The sequence below is a fragment of the Ciconia boyciana genome, chromosome 20 (assembly GCF_034638445.1).
Source record: "Ciconia boyciana chromosome 20, ASM3463844v1, whole genome shotgun sequence".
Lineage (NCBI taxonomy): Eukaryota > Metazoa > Chordata > Aves > Ciconiiformes > Ciconiidae > Ciconia > Ciconia boyciana.
Window position 1 is genome coordinate 8,052,549 of NC_132953.1, and position 21,870 is coordinate 8,074,418.

A 21,870-nucleotide genomic window follows, 5' to 3' on the forward strand; every position below is an offset into this window, starting at 1 on the left:
GCAGCGCAGTTTAACTACCCGCAGGTCTGCCCAGTGGCACTCGCTCGGGGGGTGAGGGTCCGACTGCTCCTTTGAAGCACCGGCCTGGCCCTTCGCTTTCTCAGAAGTGCCTGAGAGCAGTCGGGAGAGACCCGGGGCTGAGCCTGAAAGGAAGCCGGGCTCCTTGTAGTCTCTAGCCCCGTGATTCTGGCCGTAGCGAGCGCTTTGTACCGTGCAGGTGTGGTTGCCAGGTGTCCTGCTTTGGCAGCTCTCCGAGGCGGAGTGTAGGGAGAGCGGCCGGGACAGAGTCTTCAGCGCTGCTCAGTCCGGCCAAAACGCTCTGCCTGCAGCGCCTGAATTTGCAGAGAAAAGGTAGATGCATTCCGGCAAAAGAACAGCGGCCTGCAGCGTCAGAAAGCGGTTCCATTTTTCGCTGGTTTTCTCAGGCGACCCTAGAAAGGCGCAGGTCCAGACGTCGATCCCTAGATTTGGGAAGGATGAGGCGGCCCTGACAGCAGCGTGCCTTCTGACGCCGTTTCTAGAGGCCTCGGCGAGGCCTTCCTGGCGCGCGGCTGGCGTCGCGCTCGGGCGTGAGGGCCGGCGGGAAGGCCCCGCGTCATGGCTGAAGGCGGAGCCGCGAGGCTGCGGCGCGGGGTGGGCGATGCAGAAGGGGACGCCCGGCCGAGCCCGTTTCTTTAATGCAAGGCCCGGTGGCTTCCGTCATTTTTACTTGCCTCGGGGAAAGCCCTGAAAAGCGTGGTTGGAGCTCCAGGAGGAGCCCTCGATGCTTCCGCCTCTGCGGGGGAGGACTGCTGCTGCGAGGAGGCCGACGGCTGAAATGACAAGCGATCGCAGTCAAACGAGCTGCCGCACACTTTCCTGCCTTAAAAGCCAGCCGGTTGCGCTGACCCCCCCGCGCTTGCCCTCGGGGGGTGCTTTTCCCCTGAAGACTCCGGGCTTTCTTTCCAAGCTTGTGTTGCTGGAGTGTGTCTGGAGTGTACCAGGTGTTTCTGTATGTTGGCCATTTGTTCTTACCGATGTCCGATGGGAGTGAGCATGTCTGTGAATGACTAGAAATGCATGGGCATGAACTACAGCCAAATGGATTTTCTCCAAAAACGATTTTAAATGGATTGGGGGAAGACAAAATGAAACAAAACCTAAACCAAACAAAACAACCAAAAAAAGAACCCGAAAAAGAGATTGATAGCAAAGCAAACGAAACGTAAGGCTAGCGTGGAACCAGCACGATGCTTCAATCGGGGAAGGGCTTTTTGAGTAATTCAATTTTTTGGAGTGTATCCTAGAGGACTGGGGTGGAAAGGAGTCCTGTATGTGTGTGTGCATGTAAAAGCGGTAGCAAAGCCCCTGCCATTCCCGTTTCCTTCCGGAATGGAGCTGACGGCAGCGATGCATGAGTGACTTAAAGCACGAACGTTGTTAACTCTTTTGTTGAAAAATGAGAGCTTAACTGTAAATTTTCTGATGCACTTTCTCCTTTCTCTGCACTGTTCATTGCCAGAACTCCAATAACAGCATGGTCATGGCCGGCAGGAAGGCTTGTGCTTCTGCTGCACCGCACTAAGCCGGGTTTACCGAGCTTAAGCCCTCCTTCCCTCCCATTTTGCCCTTCCTGGCGTCGGGGTGCCAGCGGGGCTGAAATCGCGGTGCCCTGCCTATTTGCAGCCGAAACGAGGGCAGACCTCGGCGGAGCCAGGAGAGTAACGTCTCCCAGAGCCTGCCGCCGCGGAATCTGCAAAGCAAGCCCTTTTTCTGCCTCGCCCTTGCTTTTCTTCTCTCCTGCCCCTCTCCCCCTCAAAATCAACGTGCGAGTTTTTGAATTCTCGGCCGCCGCTGCTCCTCGGCGGGGCCGCTGCCCTCTGAGGAGCCCTTGGGGCGAGATGCCCGGCTCACGTTTTGCCCCCTGCGCAAGCGGGACATGTATAAGCAGCCATGACCTTATACATGACGGTCTTTTGCTCCAGCAGAAGCAATGACTTCATTTCGCCACGTTTTCCCAAATTTCGGCCCCCGCCCTGTCGTAAGCAACGAGCCGAAAGAGCTCCTGCACGGTTTTTCAAGACCGCGGGCGGTGTCCGTTGCACGAGCGACGCTCGCTGCGTAGCTGTCCCCGGGCAGCCCCCTACGCGTGGGTGCGCGCGCCGAGAGGGCTCGGCGAGGGGGCAGCCCCGAGCTGCTTTTCGGCTCCCCCGCTGAGGCCGAGACAAGGCGCTGCTGCCTCGGCGCAGGCAGAAGTTCTGCTCGTCCTCATGAAAAGGTAGGGTGAAAAAAATCTCTTCTGAAGCTGGCAAAGCAGGAAGCCCGGAGCGAAGGTTAAAATAACGAAAACGTCCCAGTCGTGACTGAAGAGTGACAAGAAAATACCTTGCCCATAATACAGCAGGTAAATTATTTTATAAGCTGGAAATTCTTCCCCGAAGGCCCGTCTGAATTTTTAATTGCAGCCTTAGCAGGCTTTTGAACGAGAGCATTTAACGCTACTGTGTTAAGCTCTTGTTGCTTTTCCCGATAGCGCTCAGCCTCTGAAAATGAGTTTTACTTGGCTGAAGCCAGAAGCTCGGCCATGCCCCAGCGCTGGGCGGCTCGCAGATCTCGCCAGATGCGACGGCGTACGAGGAAAAAGCCTCCGTACTTTCTGCATTGTCGTTACCAGGCGGCTCTGCCTGTCCAGCTGCCTTTTTTCCTTCTGAAAATGCCCTACTTAAAAGTGCAGCTAATAGTAAATACACTCCGGAACGTAGTTCACAGATCCAGTCCTTGGGGCGATTGAATAAAACATCACAAAGCGCTCTGCACGCGTTAAGCTTTCCGTGCAGCGCCGCGGAATATGCGGCATAAGCCGGAATGCCTAATTGGTTATTTACAGCTTGAAACAAAAGAGAAATCGTCTTTTCCGTAAAAACCAGAGGTCGCTTAGGAAGCGGCGCAAAGCATCGCTCCATCGATAGCGACCTGTAAATAACCGGTGCGCTCGTGGCATTGTTTGAGCACCCGGCTCGGGCTGCGGCAGCCGCGGCTTGGCGTGCCGGCTGCGCCCTCTTAAGCCTTAGTATTTGACGGGGAACCGGTAGGCGAGCGGCAAGGTAGCTTTCCTTTCCTGAACAGGCAGACGTTCCATTCGCTCTGATCAGAAGCGAAAAGAAGGGGCTTTAATGGCCGATATAAAAGTTTAATGAGAAAAGTCAGAAAGTAATTTACCACGTTTAAAATGCCTCGCAACAGGTTTTAATACTGTTCGGTGGCATTTTTAGGTATACCAGGTGCAGGTAGAAACCGCATTGTTGAATTGTTAAATTTTCTTTTGAAAAAGATTTTTTTGCTTCATAAAAAATGCAACGTTGCCCTTTTTTGTTATTGAGAAAATGTAGTTCCTTTTAAGTGAAAGGGAAGACTCTAGAGAAGCAATTTTGGAGAGAGAGGAGTTGAACGGCTCCTCTTCCGAGCCCAGGTTTGCACGTCCAGTGCTTCTGCGAGTCAACTGTAATTATATTTTTATATTGTATCACAGTAAAAAAGAGGGCCGCCCTGAAATCCAAGAGCGGCGCACAAACAACAGTTCTCGCTACGAATCTGAACGGCTTCCCACTTTAGAAGATAATTCCGACCGTAGCTTCCAGGTGACTTGATGTCTTTAAAAGCCAGTCACTGGAAATGAGTTTTATTTTTAATGAGAAAAATATATATCTACGTTCTCCTTGCTGCTTCCCAGCGGGGGACGGTCTGCGCATCGCCTGTACCGCGTTAACGTCTTTGCTATTTAAAAGAAAGTCGGCGTTTTAGCGGTCCACAAGCTGACGCCGCCAGGTTTCCCAGTGGCCAGTGACGGTGGCATCTCGCCACGGGAAATATTTTTTTCTCCTTCCGTAATGCATTTGCCTCAGCGGCCAGCGGCAGGAGCCAGTTGCCGCAAGTGCCGGCCGTCAGTAGTAACGCCGTACCGACCCTCCTTTAAACAGATCCCTGGGGCCGCCGGGCGCTGGCTTGCCCCGGGGCCCGTGCCGAGCGGCTCGCTTGGCTGGATGCTCTCTCTTCCCGCGGACGCCCCAACGTTTTCTCAGAGTCCCAAAGCAAAGAGGAGGTAGTGGCTTTACAGACAGCGTTAGCTGCCCTTTGCGCTCCCCGGAGCGTGCCTCGCCTAACTGCTTTATCAGCTTTGAGGACAGATACTTTTTTCGTAAATGCCTCAAATTTGGGAAAATGCAAAAGCCAGTTTTTGTCGGATTTTTTGCAGAAGGTGCAGCCTGCAGTCTGCACGTACAGATGCCTTACAGTTTTGAAACGCGATCTGCAATATTCGCTAATGGATAAATTGCCCGGCTTGTCAACATTACCAAAAAAAGATTGAATTTTGTGGAAAATTGGACGACAATTTTGCATTGCCGTATGTATACAGGGCCGAAATGGACCTGGCCTAAATTGGGAAATTGCCCCCCGTGATGACTAAAAGGCAGAGTTTGGGGTTCTTTGCATGCTGTTATGAATGAGTGATTTTGATTCTATGTTTCGTGTGCCAACAGTGTAGACTGAGGAATGTTTCTGTCTGTAATAAAGGAAATTATTGCAATTCTGTCCTACGAGTTACTCTGCCCAAACCGGCAGAAGGTAGCGAGTGATTGACGCGTTATTCCCCCCCCCCCCAAGAAGTTCATCCTCAGTTCTTAAGTGTGTTGTTTTTTGTCGCTCGAGAGACGCAGAGAAAAACGAGTTTGTTTTTACTTGTAAGGCTTTACTCAGTTGCCCAATTCGGCAGAGGAGCTGGACTATGGGGATCTCTCAGGTAAGGGCTAGTACGTAGGTAAACCGCTGCTCTTCCTCGCTAGATACCGGTTCCACTCTGATTTCTGCGTCTTGGCCATGTTGCATTGTATAGTTGCTGTGGTGTAGCCATTCCTCCAACGCTCGGTCTCGCAGCTTGGATGTCCGCTGTTTTCTGTTGGGGTTTTCCTCCCTTTTTTTGATTTTGGCACCCATTTCTGTGTGGCACCCTTGAAAACGGGGCGGGAGGCGTGCAGGGTGGTGAGACTTAACGTTTCGGGTTCCCTCCCAGCTGCCGTGCCACCATTTTTGGAATGCCAATTTGGAGGCCGCTTGGGTTGAAACCCTACGTTCGTAAAACACTCGACTGCCGTATTGTGTGAAACCGGCTTTAAAAAGCATGGCCAGCACTAGCTCGCGGCCGCTTGGGGATTTCCCACAATACGGGCGTCGGACTGGGGACAAAAAGGAGGCGGTGGTTCTGTCAGCGGAGGCAAAGCCCAGTAAATGGTTTGGACCTCTTTTTACCCACGCTGGACTGAAAGTTACGTGAATACATCCTGAGCGTCGGCCCTCGCCGATTAGCGCTAATCCAGACGACAAATAAAAGCATCTTCAGCGGGTGCAGCTGGCGTATTCCAAACGGGGGTCGTATCAGCGGTACAGATGCCATCTGAACCTCTGATCGTCACGTTTTGCCAGAGTCTGCCTAAGTGTTTTTAGACGTTCGCCCGATTTTTTCGCTCCCGCTTCTCAGAGCGTCTCTGCAGACTCGTCGTACCCGCTGCCCTCCCACGGCCGGGCTCCCAGCCGAGCGCCGGCCGGCTTTTTGCACGGTAAAGGAGCCCCGAAGGCAGGACCGCAGCCCCCTGCCTCCGCGCGGTCCGGCGCGTTCCCTGCGGGGCTTTGAGCACGCAGCGAAACCTCACGCCAAAAAAGCAAAGCCCCGAGTCCCCGTCTCCTCCTGTCAAACGCTTTCCTCGTATCCCATCAGACGGGCGGCATCTCTTCCTGGAAGCCACTATAGGTATGCTTTGGCCAAGAGGGTAGAAACGATGGATGATTTGGTATGTATGCTAACACCTGAGCGATACTAATGATTATTATTGCAGGCCTGGGCCAGATCTCATAGGTAAGAAGCACTAGGTGTCTGTTAAATATCGCTGTGTGGATGGGAAAGAATTGTTTTGCTCTGCTAAGCTGTATGATTTTTTTTTCATTTGTATTTTCTAAAGAAAAATACACCTTTTGGTGAATTGAAGAGAAGAACGGGGAACAATTCCACAGCGGAATTCCTCAGAATGGGTGTCTGCTAGCGGCCCTGCCTTTCCCTTGCGTGCCCCTGTCCCGGCGCGGTGCGGGCAGCACGCCGCGGGCAGCTGTGGGCGTGTTGAAGGGCTAGCGCGTTTTCCTGATAACAGAGCTCAACGCTTCCTTTTTTCCTTAACCCTAAGTCAAAATTCCCCCCGAACTTTACAGAAGGCAGTGCGAGCGCCCTTTGGGCACTACCATACACCCATTTTGGAGCGTCCGCTTCGCCTACTGATTTTTTTTTTCCCCCCTAAGAATTTCAAAATTTTGCTTGTTTTGCCCTCGGTCGTTTACGTACGCCCAAAGGCGAGTCGTACCAAGCCAAATACGCCCGTGTCACTAGAGAAACAGCCCCAGGCCGTTCTCTCCTACGAACCGGACTCTGCCCCCCGTCCCGTCACCCGTGCCCAGGCTCCCGGGAAGCTGAAACGCGCTCCCGTTTGCAGACGGGGTCAGCACGCTGGGGCTGTCGGACGGGTGGTCCAGGTGAGTGCCGGGGCTGAGCTCTCCGTCGGGAACGCTGCCCTCCTCTCCGGCGCGACCGGGCGCCGGGAGCCCTCGGGACCGGCCCGTGAGCGCACGGGGACGCAGGGGTGCGTGCCCGCGCCTCGGCTCGCCCCGGGCGGGTCGTGGCGTGCTGAAGGCGTCGGTGCTGCTGCCGTGTTTGCTCAGTGTGCTGTTCCTTCCAGGTACTGCTGTCCCGCTAAACGCTTCAACGGAGGCTCTGCCAACTGTGCAATTAAGTAACGCATCCCTTGCCTTCCATCCAGGTAGCTAGTTTCCAGAGCTGTACTCGCTTTTCCTGGTCGAGCTGTGTGTGTCCGTGCCACTCGCAAACCTCCTCTCGTTCCCCACGTAGAAAAACCCTAGGGCAGGGAAGGGGTCGGCCTTGCGCTCCCGCGGCACGGGCTTGCTTAGTCTGCTGCGGCGTTTGTGCAGCCCGGCGCAGCCCCGCGGGGAGGGTTCCTGCCGTGCCGGGAATCGCTCGGGCAAAGGGCTGTACGTTTGCGTGCGTACGCGCGCGCCTACAGAGACGCACGTACACGGTGCCGCGTGCGCTGCCGGCGACCCCGATGCGGCATGCCTGGAGCCCGCTCCCCTCGGTCTTTCCGCTTTGCTCGAGGGTGTTGCCGCGCCTCTTGCAAAACAGGGAGCGATCAAGCAGGGCCCGCGTGGCCTTCGCATCGGCTTTGATTAACTAATCAAAAGCTGATTAGCGCCTTTGTTCGAGGGGGATGCTGATGAATCAATTGCTATTGATTGTGAGTGGGGCTCCATTTGCTAGCGGAGAGGAGTCTGAAGAAACAACCAATAAACATTGAGCGCCTGTCATAGCGATTAAATTTATTAAAACAAAGCGCATTATTTTTTATGAAGCGATCTTGAAATGGGTCGCTGAAGGGGAGCTTATTGATTGAAGAAGGATGAACTCCTCGAGTTTCTCCGGCTTAAATTAGACCAAATTCAATTACAATACGACAAACAGGTTAACGCTACTCTTTAACAGTCCCTCAATAAGTTAGAGGAGGGGGAGCAGGCTTAATGCCGCGCTCTAGCAACGAATAACATCGTTGCTCGTCCTGTCGCGTGCAGGCGGTGACTTCTGTCCTCCCCCGCCGTGGAGGAGTGCTCCGTAGCCCGTTCTTCCCCCGGCCCTGCCCGCCAGCAGCCGTCGTGGGGCTGCTCCCTCGTTTGGAAAACTTCATTCCGCAAAAGGATTCACCGCCAACGCACTGGGGAATCGTTAGCGCTAGCTTTACGTTTCCTACCTCTTAGCAAAGAGGAATCGCTGGCTTACCCGTGTTTCGGAAGCGCACAAGTGCCTTAAGGCCGTTAGCACCTAAACGGCCACCAGCAGGGAAATGTGGGAGCTGAGGTCACGGTGGTGTGTTAATTACTTGATAAGCTAAACCTGAGCTAAAGGTAGGGGTTCTTCAAAGGAGGCGATGCAGGTTTTCTCTTCCCTACCGTGACGCAGATGTTAGATTAACACCTGGGGAGCATGGTAGCTATCCCAGGAGCCTGCGTGCACGCTTACGTACGCACACACGCAGATTCCGCCCGCCTTGGCCCACGTCAATGGCTTGAAATAAATTTTTACCAAGAAATAGGAGGTAAATTTTTGTGGGAGCGCAGCAATAAATCCAAATACGCCAAAATTAACATCTATACTGCGTTTGCACAAAAATCTCCACCAAATTTCTGCTTTTACAGCACGAATGCGCGTGGAACAAGTTCAGGGCTGTTCAGAGGTACCCCGACGGCGTCCCAGACGTAAAGCAGGAAGGAGGATGAGGAGCGGGGACAGGCGACGGGAGCCCCCACGCAGCGGGCAAGGCTCCGTCTCCGCGGGCTGCGCTTGTATCACAGCTCTGGTACCGGGAGCTGGAGAGCCGTAGCGGGAAGCCGTGCCGGAGCCCGCGGGGAAAGCGGTGAGAGATGCTGTTCGAGCTCGTGACGGCGAGGGACGGGACGGGCGCCGAGCTCAGCCCCGGACCCCGGCTGCTCTGAGCCGCTGCCTTCGGGCGCTCCAGGGTGCTGGTGGGTGCAGAGGGCTCCCGTCACGCAGGTGATCCCAAACCTGGCGCTTTGAGCTTTACAGGGCCTGGTTCTGAAAACTCGGCCACGACCGCCGAAGCTAAAAATTAAGGGGTTTGCTCCTAATAGGTCGGCAGCTTTTAGCGTGGCTATACTTGAGATTTAAAATACCAGCTAGTAACGTCAGCCAGGTCCAGTCTAGTCTTTCTCTTAATCCTGAGATGCTGCCCCTTACTAAAAGAGTGTATATATATGTGGGCTTTATATATATCTAGGCTTTCAGCTAGAATATGCATGGGTACTTGGGTTTTTTTTCCCCCCAAGCCTCATTAAAAAGAGAATCGAATGGAACCTTTTTATTGAGTAGCTAGGAGGAGAAAAGTCTTCCATCTGCTAAACCTTGCTGTAAGCGCTTGACCGGCATTGTTAGGGTACTGCTATTAAAATCTGCCACCTTTTTTCACACCCTTGAGACAGTCCACAGAAAGCGATTTTGAAACAGCTGCACTTGCAGAAACGTTAGAAAACCTGAGATCGTTAATGCATTTATTTTTGAAAAAGCGTCTCCCACTGCATAAAGCCCCGTAACTACGAAGCCGCAGGTTTAAAGCGCGCCCGTGAGTTGCGGTACTCACGTGGAGGCCGAGCGCCCGCTGCTGCTGACCCGCAGGAGGCTCCGTCGGGTGCTGTGGGGATGGGACAAGCAGGAGCCCCTCGGAACGGCCTTTCTCTTCTGGCCACGCACCCTGTGGTGAATCGCGCTTTTCGTTTAAAGGAAAACTTCAGGCTTCGTGGTCAAGCGGTATCATCTCTGTTTTGTTGAGTACGTGAGCGGTTGGTTACAATAACGAGCCAAAACTAATTAAGAGCTCCCGAAGCCGCCTCTTGGCCAGAACTTGGGCTGGGTGCTCTCTGCCGCCGCACCTCGAGCCGCATCTCGTGCGGGCGGCGTGGGTGCTACTTCAGATACAATTACGGTATCCCCCTGACGCAGGGCACGTCCGTGCTGTTCTCTCGGGGGAGGCGTCGCAGCAGCTTAAAAGAACGCTGGCTTTTTTCCCGCGGATATTCAGCCATCGCAAGTGGATTATACCGTTATCGCTGCGGTTTTCCTTTAAGGTGCTTTGGCATCGCGCAAAGCCCCACCCCGCGAGCCTGGGTAGGGCTGAGGGGCAGAGCAGCCGCCGAGGAGCCCCGTGGCTGCGCGCGTTGCGCGCAACGTGCAGCGACGTCCGCGCCCTTCCCCGCTCCTCCCTCCCTCCTTCCGCTCCCGCCCGCCAAAAAGCCACGAGCAAACCAGAACCAAAACCGTACTAGAACAATTCTGACTCTTCGACGTAAAGGCCAGCGTGCTCCAATGTATATTAACATCTTAATGGGAAGGCTCGGCATGTATACATTTACTACTCTCTGACAAGAGGGAATTAAATGTCAGAAGGATTTGTAGCATCTATAATTGAATTGGTGCTGAGAAAAGCAAATCTGAAGGAAGAATAACATATTAGGATTAGCAAATAATGTGGCGTTTTGTCAGTTCCTGCCATCTCGCCTGCTCCCTCTTCAGTAATAAAGTTGTGATTTCTTTTTTAATCATAGATAGGAAGCGGGCATAGCTTTTGTGAGTTGGAGGCAGCATTTTAAAGCAGATGCCGGGTTTTAAGGTCAAGTCTCTCTTGGCACAAATTTGGGGCGTTATTCCTTGCTCCGCAGACCTGACGCTTTTTTTAATTACTAAGGAAAGAAGGAGCGACAGGAAATGACATAGCCGCTCTGGTGCTGGTACGAACTGATTTGCTGGGAGCGGTGTCCAAAAGCGCTGGAGATGGGGTCTGCGGCCGAGCGGCCGTCAGCCGCTGGCGTGGCCGTGCCGTGCCATGCCGTGCCTTCTGCGCCGGAAGGCGGAACTGGCTTGGCGCTGGGCGCGTACGTTGGAGCACGCGGAGTTCGATGGGGTGCTGAGGCGGAGAGGGGGCGCTGAAGGAGGAGCGTCTGGCGAAGGGGACGGCATCGCGCTGGAATAGCCTGCGTGGAGAAGAGCCGTCACCGGAGGGTTTTATTTAAGGGTTGGGGTGCGAAAGCGGTATTAGCAGTGCCGTAGGCATCGCTGACTTTGCCGTGGGGATCGCGGTCCCTGGCCTCTCGAGGCGTCTTGTTTTTACCTGTCTGTTTAAAAAGAAGAAAGAACAGGTGAGGGCCTCAAGAATTTTCAAAAATGTGACTTTTTCTTAAAAATTGCGAGTAGCGCATCTTTGGAGAGCAAATGGAAGCCCCATGCAAAAGATAGGAGGCGGATTTTCTTTTGAGAAGTCTCAGTGTTTTCGGGGCTCTGGCTGCGGCGCGTTTGTTTTAAGACGGACCTTCCGCCTCTTTCACCTGCGGGGACGCGTTCGGGACGTTGCCGCGGGTCCCGGGAGCCGGCAGGCTCGCGCTCCCTGCTGCTGACTGCCCGCGCCGCGGTCCCCGCCTGCGGCAGGCTGCACGGGTGCCGCAGCGGGTGCTGCGCTCGCGCCCGCAGAGCAGCCGTTGGGCCGCGCGTTTTCAGGAGCGAGAGTCGGCACGTGAGTCTGGTTCGTGGCTGGGTAGCGCCGCTGTGCTCGCTAGATATTAGATGGTTTGCAGCCGCTAGACATCCTCGGAAGATATGTAATTCTTCTGTAGCGTGTAAGCTTGAAGATGAACTGTTTAGCTACGCGCATGATAAAATAAACTCACGGCTGGCACTTCGCAGAGGTCTTTTTTACCAGAAATAATTAAGAAAAACGGCCCTGCCTGTCCCGGGAGACAAAATCATACTTAATAAACTGTTCTGGCCGCAACGGGTTGCCATGCTTTATGCAAAAGTCCCTTCTCGGGGAAACGCTGTCTCCCTGCTCTCGACTGATTGCAAATTGAAGGGAAGCCGTGACGGATGTCGGGCGCGAGGCTTTGGCACGGCGTCGAGGAACCCGGCCCTGGCTCTGCAGCTGTGGGTCGGCGCGGAGGCGGCCGCTGCCAGGACGAGCGCACCAACCTGCGTTCAGGCTTCCTCTTTCCAGAACGTTACTTTATGGTGATTAAGAAAAAACGCCTCTTGATGCAAAATCCTGCTCGAAGCGCGTTATAGAGCCGTAACTCAGTGTGTTTATTCTCCTCAGCTGTTCCAGATGTCAACGAGACATTCATCCTCCCGGTCTGGGATGCTGCTGTCTCCTCCCTAGCGCAGCTGAGCGGAGCTGGGTGCTAAGTTTCTTTAAAAAAAAAAACCAACAAAACCCCACACAAACCAAAAACCCAAAAGCTGGAGTGGAACTTGCCTAAAGCAGCCGCTCCAGCGGGTGAGCCAGGTTTGGTTGCTTTACGGAGAGCGAGTCCTTAAAGGCCCGGATTAGCCGAGCTAAAAGCCGCCGGGAGAAGGGCAGGCTGTGCTTGAGCGGTAGCTGCCCGAACGGCCCGCACTGCTGGTTTTTCCCCAGCTGCTGTCCTGGGCAGACAGCAGAGCCGTTGCCCAGGCGGGGTGCTCTGCTGGGCACACCGCTGCGCTCCCCGGGCGTCGTTCCCCTCGGCGAGCGGGGCTGACCTGCCGCTCGGCAAAGCGGCGAGCGCGGGGAAGCGCCCGTGAGACGGGCTGGTCCTGCCGGGGACGCTGCGAAAAGCCCCCGCCTCTGCCGTGCCTCCCCGATTCCCTGGCACGCTCTTACCGCAGCGAAACGGCTCGGGCGCGGATGACGCGGCAGCGAAGGCTTTTGGTTTGCAGGGGGATCTTTCTGGGCGCGGTTTGGAGCTTGGCAGGTAAGCTGCTGAAAGGGGCGCTGGGACGGCGGCACCGAGAGGCTGCTCTCCCGTGCGTCCCTTAACGTCCTCCTCGCCCTGACCCGATTCAGCCCGGGCGTCCCGCTGCCTGTGCCAGAGCTCCCGCTTTCAGCAGTCGCTTGAAGCAACGCTCGGAGGGGTTTTTTCTTAAATGGTTTTAATTAAAAGGTGCTTTATAGCGCTCTCAGTCACGAGTTGTTTACTTAGGTCCCCCAGTCCTTAATCTCGGAGCAGAATTGGAAATATCGATAGAAAGCGTAAATCCCGGGCTGCTGCTCGAAAGCTTTGTATCGGGTTTCAGCTCAAAAGAGCACCATTACCTTTAGCTGTCACGGATCTGTACGCTTGATCGATAAACTTCAAATATTATTAGAGGTGGAGGCTTCAGAGATTTGCTCTGTTCTTTGGAGGGAGACGGAGATAAATCTTACTTTAAAATTGACTTGCATTTGCACTCTCAGTCTTCCTGGTAAAAAGCATTTCTCTTAGGTGTCTGGGCAGCTGCATGCAGGACAGATTTATAGGCCATGTGCTTCTTGTAGTGAAAGATTTAAATGGTAAATCCTTCACGTATGACTTCACAAATCATGTAAAGTTAAAAGATTTTTACCGTTTCTGTTGCTGCTGTGCTTAAATTGTAAGGTATGGCCGGTAAATCATTTTAATGGAGGTGTTGCGCTTGACTCGATAAAAAAAAGATACAGTGGTTTAGCTTCTCTTCCAAAATGTTAATGTATTAATCAACGGGAGAATAATTGTTTTTTACTACGTTATAAATCTCAGTTGCCATTAGGATTGCAGAGAGGGTTGATGTAGCTGCGTTCTTAAATTAAAATTGTTTACACTGCTATACATTCATTTTACATGGCCATAGCTCATTCTGGGTTCATTTTGGAGTTGTTCCTCCGCCAAGGAAGTCATTCCTCTCCCGGGTGACGGCGTCCTAAGGGAGAGGCGCTTAGGAAGGAAAACTAATTGCGTGGCGAGGAGTTAAATAAATGAAATAAAGCAGTTGGCGGCAACGTGCAATTATTGCTCGCTGCCTGCGTTTCGAGGGGGTTTTGTAGTTTGGGGTAGGAGTTGCGCGTCTTCGGACGTCGGGAGCTGCGTCGAGCAGCAAAGGCGGTGTTGAGTGATGCAGCCTTGTTGGGGCGGGGAGAGGATGCTTGTAACTGCGTTTGCCGTGCTGGGTCGGTCGTTTTCTGCTCGAGGAGGTTTTGGGGCTGAAGTTGAAATGTTTTCGGCAGGGCGTTTGTTAACGGTGTGTCTCCAGAGCTAATGACTAATATTTCCATATCGTCCTGCTGTTCCCTGTGCCCCCACCCCCGGGGAGGTTGACATTTGGGGAGCGTCCTAGGGGAATTTCCAAAAATACCTGTCCACCAACTATTCCATCTCTGCTCTCCCTCTCCCAGCTGTCTTCCACGTGCGTAGTGGTAGTGCTGCTGCTTGTAGCGGAAAACACCTTGCAAGTCGAGCCGCCAGATCAGTTCGGCTTTGGGCAAAGTTCCTCTGCCCGAACTCATCTGTCTAGATAGCTCCGTGCTTCACCCCTTTTCCTTTCGAGAGCACAAGGGTGGCTTTTCCAATCCCGAGAGCAGCTGCAGCCAAACCCTTCAGAGTGCATCGTAATAAGTCCCGAATTCTTATTCCTCCTCTGATCTCAACAGATTCTCGTGCAGGTGAGGAAGGGGCGATACGGAGCGTGGACCATGCGGTGGTTGGTGGCGTCGTGGCCGTGGTCGTGTTTGCAATGCTTTGCCTGCTCATCATTTTAGGGCGCTATTTTGCCAGACATAAAGGTAAGACAAAGACCGAACCCGGAAAAGGAGGGGACGCGGCACGGGCCTCCCTTTGCTCGTGCCGTTGTCCTGTCTGATGCGAGAGGCCCCTGTGTTGCTCTGGAAGGGTGTCTCCCGAAAGCCCTTTGACATGGGGAAGGGAGGAAGGCTGGAGCAGCCCGCCGACGTTCTGTGCCCCTGGGGCTTAGGAGAGCAGGACGGCGGTTTGCCCCCGACGCAGCCTTTACCCGGCATGCCAGTTTCGGGTCGTGGGACGCGCTGGGCTCTTCTCAAAGAGCTCCGTCGCCCGCTACCTCCCGTTGCAGTCCCACTTATTAATTACTGCACGGAACGATGCACGGAGCTACACCAGCTCAACCGACCCCGAAGCTTGCAGCCAGCACGTCGGCACGCAGCTTAAAACGGAAATTTGGGAGTCCCTCTACGAAACCCCCTTGACCTGAGCCGATGCGTATGTGGCGCGCTGCCTCGGGTTTGTGGGTTACGTGCAAAACGGTCCGTTTTGGGAACTTGTTACAACTTCCAGAGCAACTCTAAACCCACGCGCAAAATCGTGACTGTTCCTCTGAATATACGTTTGTACGAAACGCTTTAACGTTAACCGGGTTTTTATTCGGAGAAGCACACAGAGAACGAGGGGCTGGTTACGACCGCAGCCGCGACGGAGTGAATAATGTTGCAGAGAGAGGGGAAAGGGGAAAAAAAAAACCTAAAGCACTTTAGGGGCGAGAGAAAGCGGAGATGAAAGATTTCTCTCCTTTAAGTAAAGCGTCTAAAACACCGTTTTACCGATACTTGTGTGCTTCTGAGAGGGGGAAATGGCTGCGACCTGCCTGCCGAGCGGGACGCTGCGAGAGCAGCCCGCCGTCGCGGTTCGGAGCGGGGCCGGCGGTGCCCGGTGCGTGGTCGGCCCTGGGGGTCTCCGGCCCCGGGAGCGGGAGCGGGAGCAGGAGCAGGGGGCTCCCGCACCGGGCGGCATCGGCCTTGCCGGTTGCCGCCGTGAGTTTTTCATTTTGCCCCAGGCTGGTATTTCCGTGCTTCGCATCTTTTTTTCCCTTTCCGCTGGCGGCCGCGTCGCTCGCTCCCTCGGCACCTTGCAGGCGCCCCCGACGAGTCACGCGCCCTCCCGCTTCCCTTGCAGGTACGTACTTCACCCACGAAGCCAAAGGAGCAGATGACGCGGCCGACGCAGACACAGCCATCATCAACGCAGAGGGAGGACAAAACAACTCCGAAGAGAAGAAGGAGTACTTCATCTAGAGCAGCCTTGGTTTCTATGAGGTGTCCAACCGTGGACGGTTACTACTGGCCCTATTTAAACGCTACAGAGACAGTGATATTGGAAGTTGCAACCAGCTTGTGTCTTTTTCTTAGAGAAAAAAAAGCAAATGGGTGGAGAGTCGTGAGGCCGGGAGGGTCCGGGATTTGCTGTGTAAAAATGTTCCTCGTAAAGTACACTCTGCTGTTCGACACCTCAGTTTGTTTGGGTTTTCTTTTTTTGGCCAAGTCCAGCTTGGATTTAGTTTAGTGAAGTCATTTGCAGAAGATTCTGTGCCTTGTTTAATTTCTGTTCGTTCGGGTCGGGGGGAGGCTGGGAAGAAGAGGGGCTTCTGTGCGTTAGTTCCCTTCGGGTTTCTGTGGCTCTTCGTTTCCCCTTCCCTGTTCTGTTTCTGGAGTTGCTTGCTGGGACCCCGTGGAGCAGGTGGGTTTCTTTGAAGGTGTTTTCCTTTCTTTTCCGCTTCGCCCTTTTCTGTTCGGAACTCGAGCTCATCGGAGGAGAACCAGCACATCTTAGATTCCGTAGTTTGCAGTTCAGTGTGCCCATGTCCCATCCCCTCTATTGTCGTGAAGGCTCGGATGAACAACCGGCGAGAGCCCGGTTGTGGCTGCCCTGTTTTCGGGTGCTTTCGATGGCGGCGACCAGGAAAGGGGCTGGAGCTCGGCAAAGGCGCTGCTCGGCGGCGGGGAAGCGGGCCTCGGCGGCGGGGCTCGTCCTCCCGGAGGGACGCCCAGCCTGCCTTTCACGCCGTGCCTGCGGGCTGCTCCGCCGGGCGAGGGGGGGGACGTCTGCGCTGGCCCTCGGCCTCGCAAACCCCGCGCTCCCGCTTCCCCGCCTGGGCCGGCCTCTCCCCGCGGGGCTGGCGAGGGCGAAGCCCCCGGGGCGCGGGGGGCCGCCAGCGCCCGGCTTGCGCCGTCCTCCCCCTCCTCGCGCGGCCGCGGGCCGCGGCGGGTGAGACGCCTTCCCCCAGCGCCCGCCGCAGCCCGGGCCTGCGGAGCAGCCGGACGAGCAAGACCGCCTTTTTTCCTACCCGCTAAGCGAAACGTGGGAGCTCGCGTTAAAACGACAGTGCTAACTGACTTACAAAGCCATAGGTGAAAAGGAGAAGCTAGGTAAATTAGAATCGTGGCAGGTAGCAGACCGCGTCGAGAAGACGGTGTCAAAATTACATATGCTGAATTTTGGGGGTGAGCAGTCTTGGATTTCGAGCGGTACTTTTTTTTACTGTGTCTACGTGGAAAATGTATGCCGATTTATTTAAGGGAAGCATTAATCTTAGCGTCAGGGGGTTTTTTTAGGGGTTTCGGGGGGAGGAGCGTTTTCGCGCGGGGTTTTTTTCGCGGTTGTCGTTCTGGGCAGACCGTTGCAAGGCGGGAGCCCTTCGGGAAGGGGGTGGCCGGGCGGCAGAGCGCCGCTCCGTCCTCCCGCCGCGTTCCCTTTCCCCTTTTCACGAGAAGAACCTCGCAGAAATACCCTTTTTTCCCAAGCAAATTTTGTCGAGCGCAGCTCTTTTCTGAGCCTTCAGCACCATTGCCAAACCACATCATGGTGAGCAGCAGTCAGCACGTTGGAGTTCGGGGGCTTTTCTTCCCCGTCCCCGGTCGCGGGATTGGCATCCTGGTTTTGAGCAGCCCATCTTTGTTTTGGAAGTGTACAGTAGTGCAGTGTTACCGACGTAACTTTGACTTACAATGTTGACATGTCTCAGGTTCATGTGTTTTGATTGGTGTTTTCCGTCTCAGGTAGATTGCAAAATTTCGGCCCCACACATTGGAAGAAAAAAAAAGTAAAATAAAACCGGGATAAAAACCAGGAAATTACGAATTTTAGTTGTATATCGGTTTATGTATTTTTTCTTCAGTATACAGTGCACTGTTTGAAATGTATTGTTGAGTATTACTTTGTACAGCTTTAGATCATTAGGATTTTGAAGCGTGAAGAAAGAACAACCTTGTTTAAAGGAGTATTACAAATGAAGGACGCGGAACCGATGATAAACAACCTTGTTCTTTATTCACCCGGCCTTTTTGTTTTTTCCCCTTAGGCCAGTTCTGTTTTAAGGTGTCCATGGAAGATGTTACAATGTAAGAAAATACATATCCATCTGTTCCCATTCACATTTTGTATTGGTTCATGTATACCATTTTTACAAAGGAAAAGGAGTACTATAAAATATCTGTCTTCTTAATAAAAAAAAATTAATGTTACAAAACTACCGCTCATTTTGCTCTCTTTCTCCCCCGCCCTTACGGCGGCGATACTCACGGTGGCCCTCGCCGCCGGCGCGGCGCCCGGAGGAGCCGTCGGTGCTGAGCGGGTGCCGGCCCGGCGCTGCCCGCGGGCTTTGCCCTCCTGCCCTGCCCGCTCTGCCCGCGGCAGTGGCTGCTCTCCCTCCTCCTCCCTGCGGCTCGGACCCGGGGGGTACGGCAAGAGCCTCGCTCCTCGCCGAAGTCGGGCAAGGACGATGGCGATCCAAGCAAAAGAGCGCCCGGTGATGAGAAAGTCCGCGCTTGCACACCGCCTGCCTTGTGCGATTTGCGGGGCGTTAGGTAAAGCTTATTTTCGTCTTCCCGACAGGCTGGCGTCCTTTGCCGAGGAGGATGCTGCGGGGTGCAGAGGGGCTGCCTTGTGCGGGGACGTCCCCGTCCAAGGCGGCCGCGAGCTCTGCTACGGGTCGCGGGTCTTCTCGTGGGGCAGCGAAACGCCGGCACCGCTTCCCGTTCCCAGCGCCATAGCCTGAAATGTGCCGTCGGGGAGATCGTCTCAGGTTAATTAATCGCCAGGCTTAACCTTGCTGTGAGCAGCTGGAAGTCCGGCCTGCAGTCGGCGGTGCTCTGACTGCATCTTCTTATGCTCCTTATCCTGCATTGGTGTTTACTTAAGGAGAAAATTGATCTGTAACTGATATTTCAATCTTCCCGAGCTGCTGGGGGGGCAGCCCGGAACACAAGCTTTTAACAGCAGACAAATATTTAAATCCTGTAACGGTAGGCGAGCGCTGAAATGTGTCACCTCCTTCGCCCCATTCCTGTCTCCGGTTCGGTTCTGGTCCTTGTCAGATTTTCTTGCGTGCCCCTTTAAAACGCTCGGGATTTCAGAAGCGTAGCGCGCGACGTCTGTTCACCCCGAAACACCGAACCCCACCGAAAAGTACTGCCCCCAGGCATCCGTTCCACCGCTGCGCGGTCTCGGCGTAGCTACGGATGAACCCGGCGCTCGTTCCTCCTCCGGCGTCTCCCCTGGCCGCGTCTCCTGGAGTCAGGTTATGAGGCGGCCGCAGCGCTGACATCGGAAGCATCGGTCTTTTCTGGTTTGGACAAAGGAGGAGGAGGAAACCAATTGCTTTCTGCTGAGGAGATCCTACCAAGATACGCGCCGCCGGAACGACCACGCGTAAGCAAACTGGGCTATACTGCGAGGAGCTGTACGCGTCTGGGCTGGCGTGCCAAAGGCGGCGGCTGCTGCTGCTCGACGGCCGGTGTTCAGCTCTCTCGAGCGCTCGGTGCGTTTAATATAGTTATTTGAGAAACAACATTTTTCTTAGAGAAATTATGACGCTGAGGAAAAAACCGTAGGGCAAACCAGGAGAAGCGGCTTTTCTTTTTCGTACGTGAAATGGGTGTGAACACATGTTCTTTGATGGTTAAGGTGGCTGGTTTTTAATTCTTTCAACGCACAAGAGATTTTGAAGCCACAGGTCCCCGATGCTGGCTCGCGATGCTTCTTTCCTCTCCGAGCCAGGGCTAATTGCGTCACGCGCTCGTGGTGTCAACAGCGAGGTCACGGCGCTGGAGACGCAGCCGAATTTCTTTCCCGCCTGGTCCTCGTTCCCCTTTCCCTGAACCCCTTACGGGTATGGTCGCTCAGGTAGTGGCACTTGCACGTGGCACAGCTCAAACAATTATTTTTTAGATTATTGCTGGGATTATTGTTTAGCCGCAGTCAATAATGGCATCCGATGTACGTTGCCTGGAAATAACGGCAGCGGGGGGGAACGGGCGGCATCGCGTGCCGCGCCCAGTCCCTCGTCGGTGGCAGGCGCGCAGGTCCTGGGCTGGGGCTGCCCCGGCGTTCTCGCTCGGTGGAGAGATGAAGCGGCTGAGGTGGTAACGTCACGTCCTTAAATCCGTCTGGGACCTCATGGAGCTGGAGCCACGTTGGGAGAAAAGGCTGGTCCCCGCCGCCTGTCACCGCCGGGCGCGCGGAGCATCTCCAGGCTGAGGTAGGTAGAGCCGGCCCGCGTCTCTTACCCGGGCGACGCACGTACAGATATTACAGCGGGTGAGTACTCCGTGAATGCCACAACCTGATGTCTTCTGCGCTTGTTTCGCCATGAGATGCCTCGAGTATCCATCTCCGTATGTTGCAAGGGGGAGAGGTTCTTTGTAATTCCTAATTTGACGCATTGTGTTGCTCGAGTCGGCACTCCTCCCCGAGGGCTTTGAGCCGGGATATTAACGCCGTGGTCCCTCCTGAAACGCAATCCTGCTGCTGCTCAGCTGCAGTAATTGTCAATAATTTAGTATGCTCGGAGGCGATCTGCCGAGCGCTGTGGCAAAGCCAAGCCCGCACGAGCAGAGCGCGGCTGCGGCAGGAGCTGGGGAGAGGACAGAGAGCCTTTGGTTATGGCCGCTCTTCGGTTTCCAGAGTAAAACCGATAAAAGCGCGATTGAACGTTAATAGCCTATTAAGAATCCAGTTGCGAACATCGCTCGGTGAAACTGCTGCCAGCCGCGGCTCTTCTGAGAACAAATCGTCCGCGTGTCGGAGGGTTCATGATTTATTTATGGCCATGCGTGGCTCGCTCATCCCGTCCCCGAATCGGGCCGTTCCCCGTTATCTGCGGCTTTGCCAGCGCCTGTGTGCCACGAAGGCAGCGCAGTTGCTTTGCTCTCGGGCCGTTTACCTTCCGTGAGTGCCAAGCGGGGCCTTTGCCAAGGCTTTGCCTCCCCATCCTCGAATGGCCCAGCCAGTTGCCCGGTCGTCCGTATTAAACCACTGCTGCCTTTAATCTTGGCAATTTCATGCCACAGCATCCATCTGTTTGGGAAAGAAACCCAAAGAGGGAGCGCTGCTTGCAAAGATCACGGATTTACTTAGCTGCAGCTTCGAAAGGTCCTCATTTCTAGGTCGTTGCGACCCCGGGAATGAGGAGGTCTGTGTGGACAACCGGAGCTTAACCCTTCCTCTCGGGCGACTCAAACAGACTTCTGCCAGCATCCCGCATCTGGCTGTGCGGTTACAGTTACGCTGCAAGCGACGGCATGAGACGTTTGTCCGGCCGGTTAGGGCCGGGCAGAGAACTGAATCGGCTCAGAAACCTCCTTGAGTTCATTTGCTAGGGCTTAAGAAGTCGCAGCCATTTTCCTCGTGTCCCGGACCGCGCACCCAATATCTTTCGTCCTCTGCCATGTAGAGCGTGCCAGCCAAACAGGCTTTGCCGTTGAGCGTCTCGGCGCGTCTCGGCTTCTGACAAGCTTCCTATGGCCTTGGTGGTTTTCAGAAATCCAAAGAACAAAGTCTGCAATGTATCCTATCAGCGGTCCAAATCTTTCAGGATTATTTCCCAAAACCACCCAGGACTGCCAGGCAGTAACTGGCAGCTGAACACGAGCATCTGAGCCCCAAACCCAGCCCTTGGCTACGCGGAGCGTCCAGCTGTTGAGCCTTCGCATTGAAGGGGCCGGAGGACATCTCCAGATTTTACGAAATCATTACCTAAATAAGAATGTAGTGTTTGCCCCGAAGTTAGCATTTTCACGAGTTGCCTAAATCACTTGGTCCTCGTTGCACGATTATTTTGTTAGGTAAGTAAAAGAATTCTTTTTTTTCTTTTTTAACCAAATACAGAGAGGAATTATTTTAACTTAGTAAACGATTCTGACTCGCATAATTACCGCCTTTTCTGCCAGGCTGACGTTGCTAAGAGGCAAGGCTTTGAATGCTTGTGCCGCATCAGGTAATTAGTGATAAATGACACTTTAACTTACATCAGGTAAAACGTACCTGACTTCGGAGCTCTGTGATTGAAATACACTTGCTGCTGAGAAAGAAGCGGGGAGCTGGGGCGAGGCGCGACCGGCAGCATCGATCCGCGCCAGCCAGTCACTTCTCATCAGAGGGCCCTGACAGCGGGCTAATAGCTTTTTCTGCAGATCCAATCCCATTTTGCAGGCAGTGGCGGGTAGCGTGGGATAATGTCTGCCCCACGCGGCATCGATCGGGCGGGGACGCGCCGCCCCTCCTCGTCCTCCCCCTCCCTGGGTCGAGGCGATGCTGGGAGCCCGTCCCCACGCAGCAGCAGCAGCCGCAGCCGCCCCGCTGCGTGAGGCCCGGAGCTGCTGTTCCGTACGCGTCGGGCTGCGCGGTGGTTCTGGCAAGCAGGTGCCAAATACC

The 21,870-nt window shown here is 54.5% G+C and overlaps 1 protein-coding gene across 3 annotated transcripts in view; it reads left to right on the forward strand.

Moving 5' to 3' along the window:
- The window catches only part of CADM1 (cell adhesion molecule 1), a 172,609-nt gene extending 156,937 nt beyond the window's left edge, over positions 1-15,672 (forward strand). For all 3 annotated transcript variants that reach the window (XM_072884717.1, XM_072884718.1, XM_072884719.1), the window contains 2 exons: positions 14,064-14,195; positions 15,337-15,672. In XM_072884717.1, the coding sequence (XP_072740818.1) occupies positions 14,064-14,195; positions 15,337-15,455 (251 nt within the window). In that variant the 3' untranslated portion in view covers positions 15,456-15,672. The remainder of the gene's footprint in view (positions 1-14,063; positions 14,196-15,336) is intronic.
- The last annotated feature ends 6,198 nt before the right edge of the window (positions 15,673-21,870 follow it).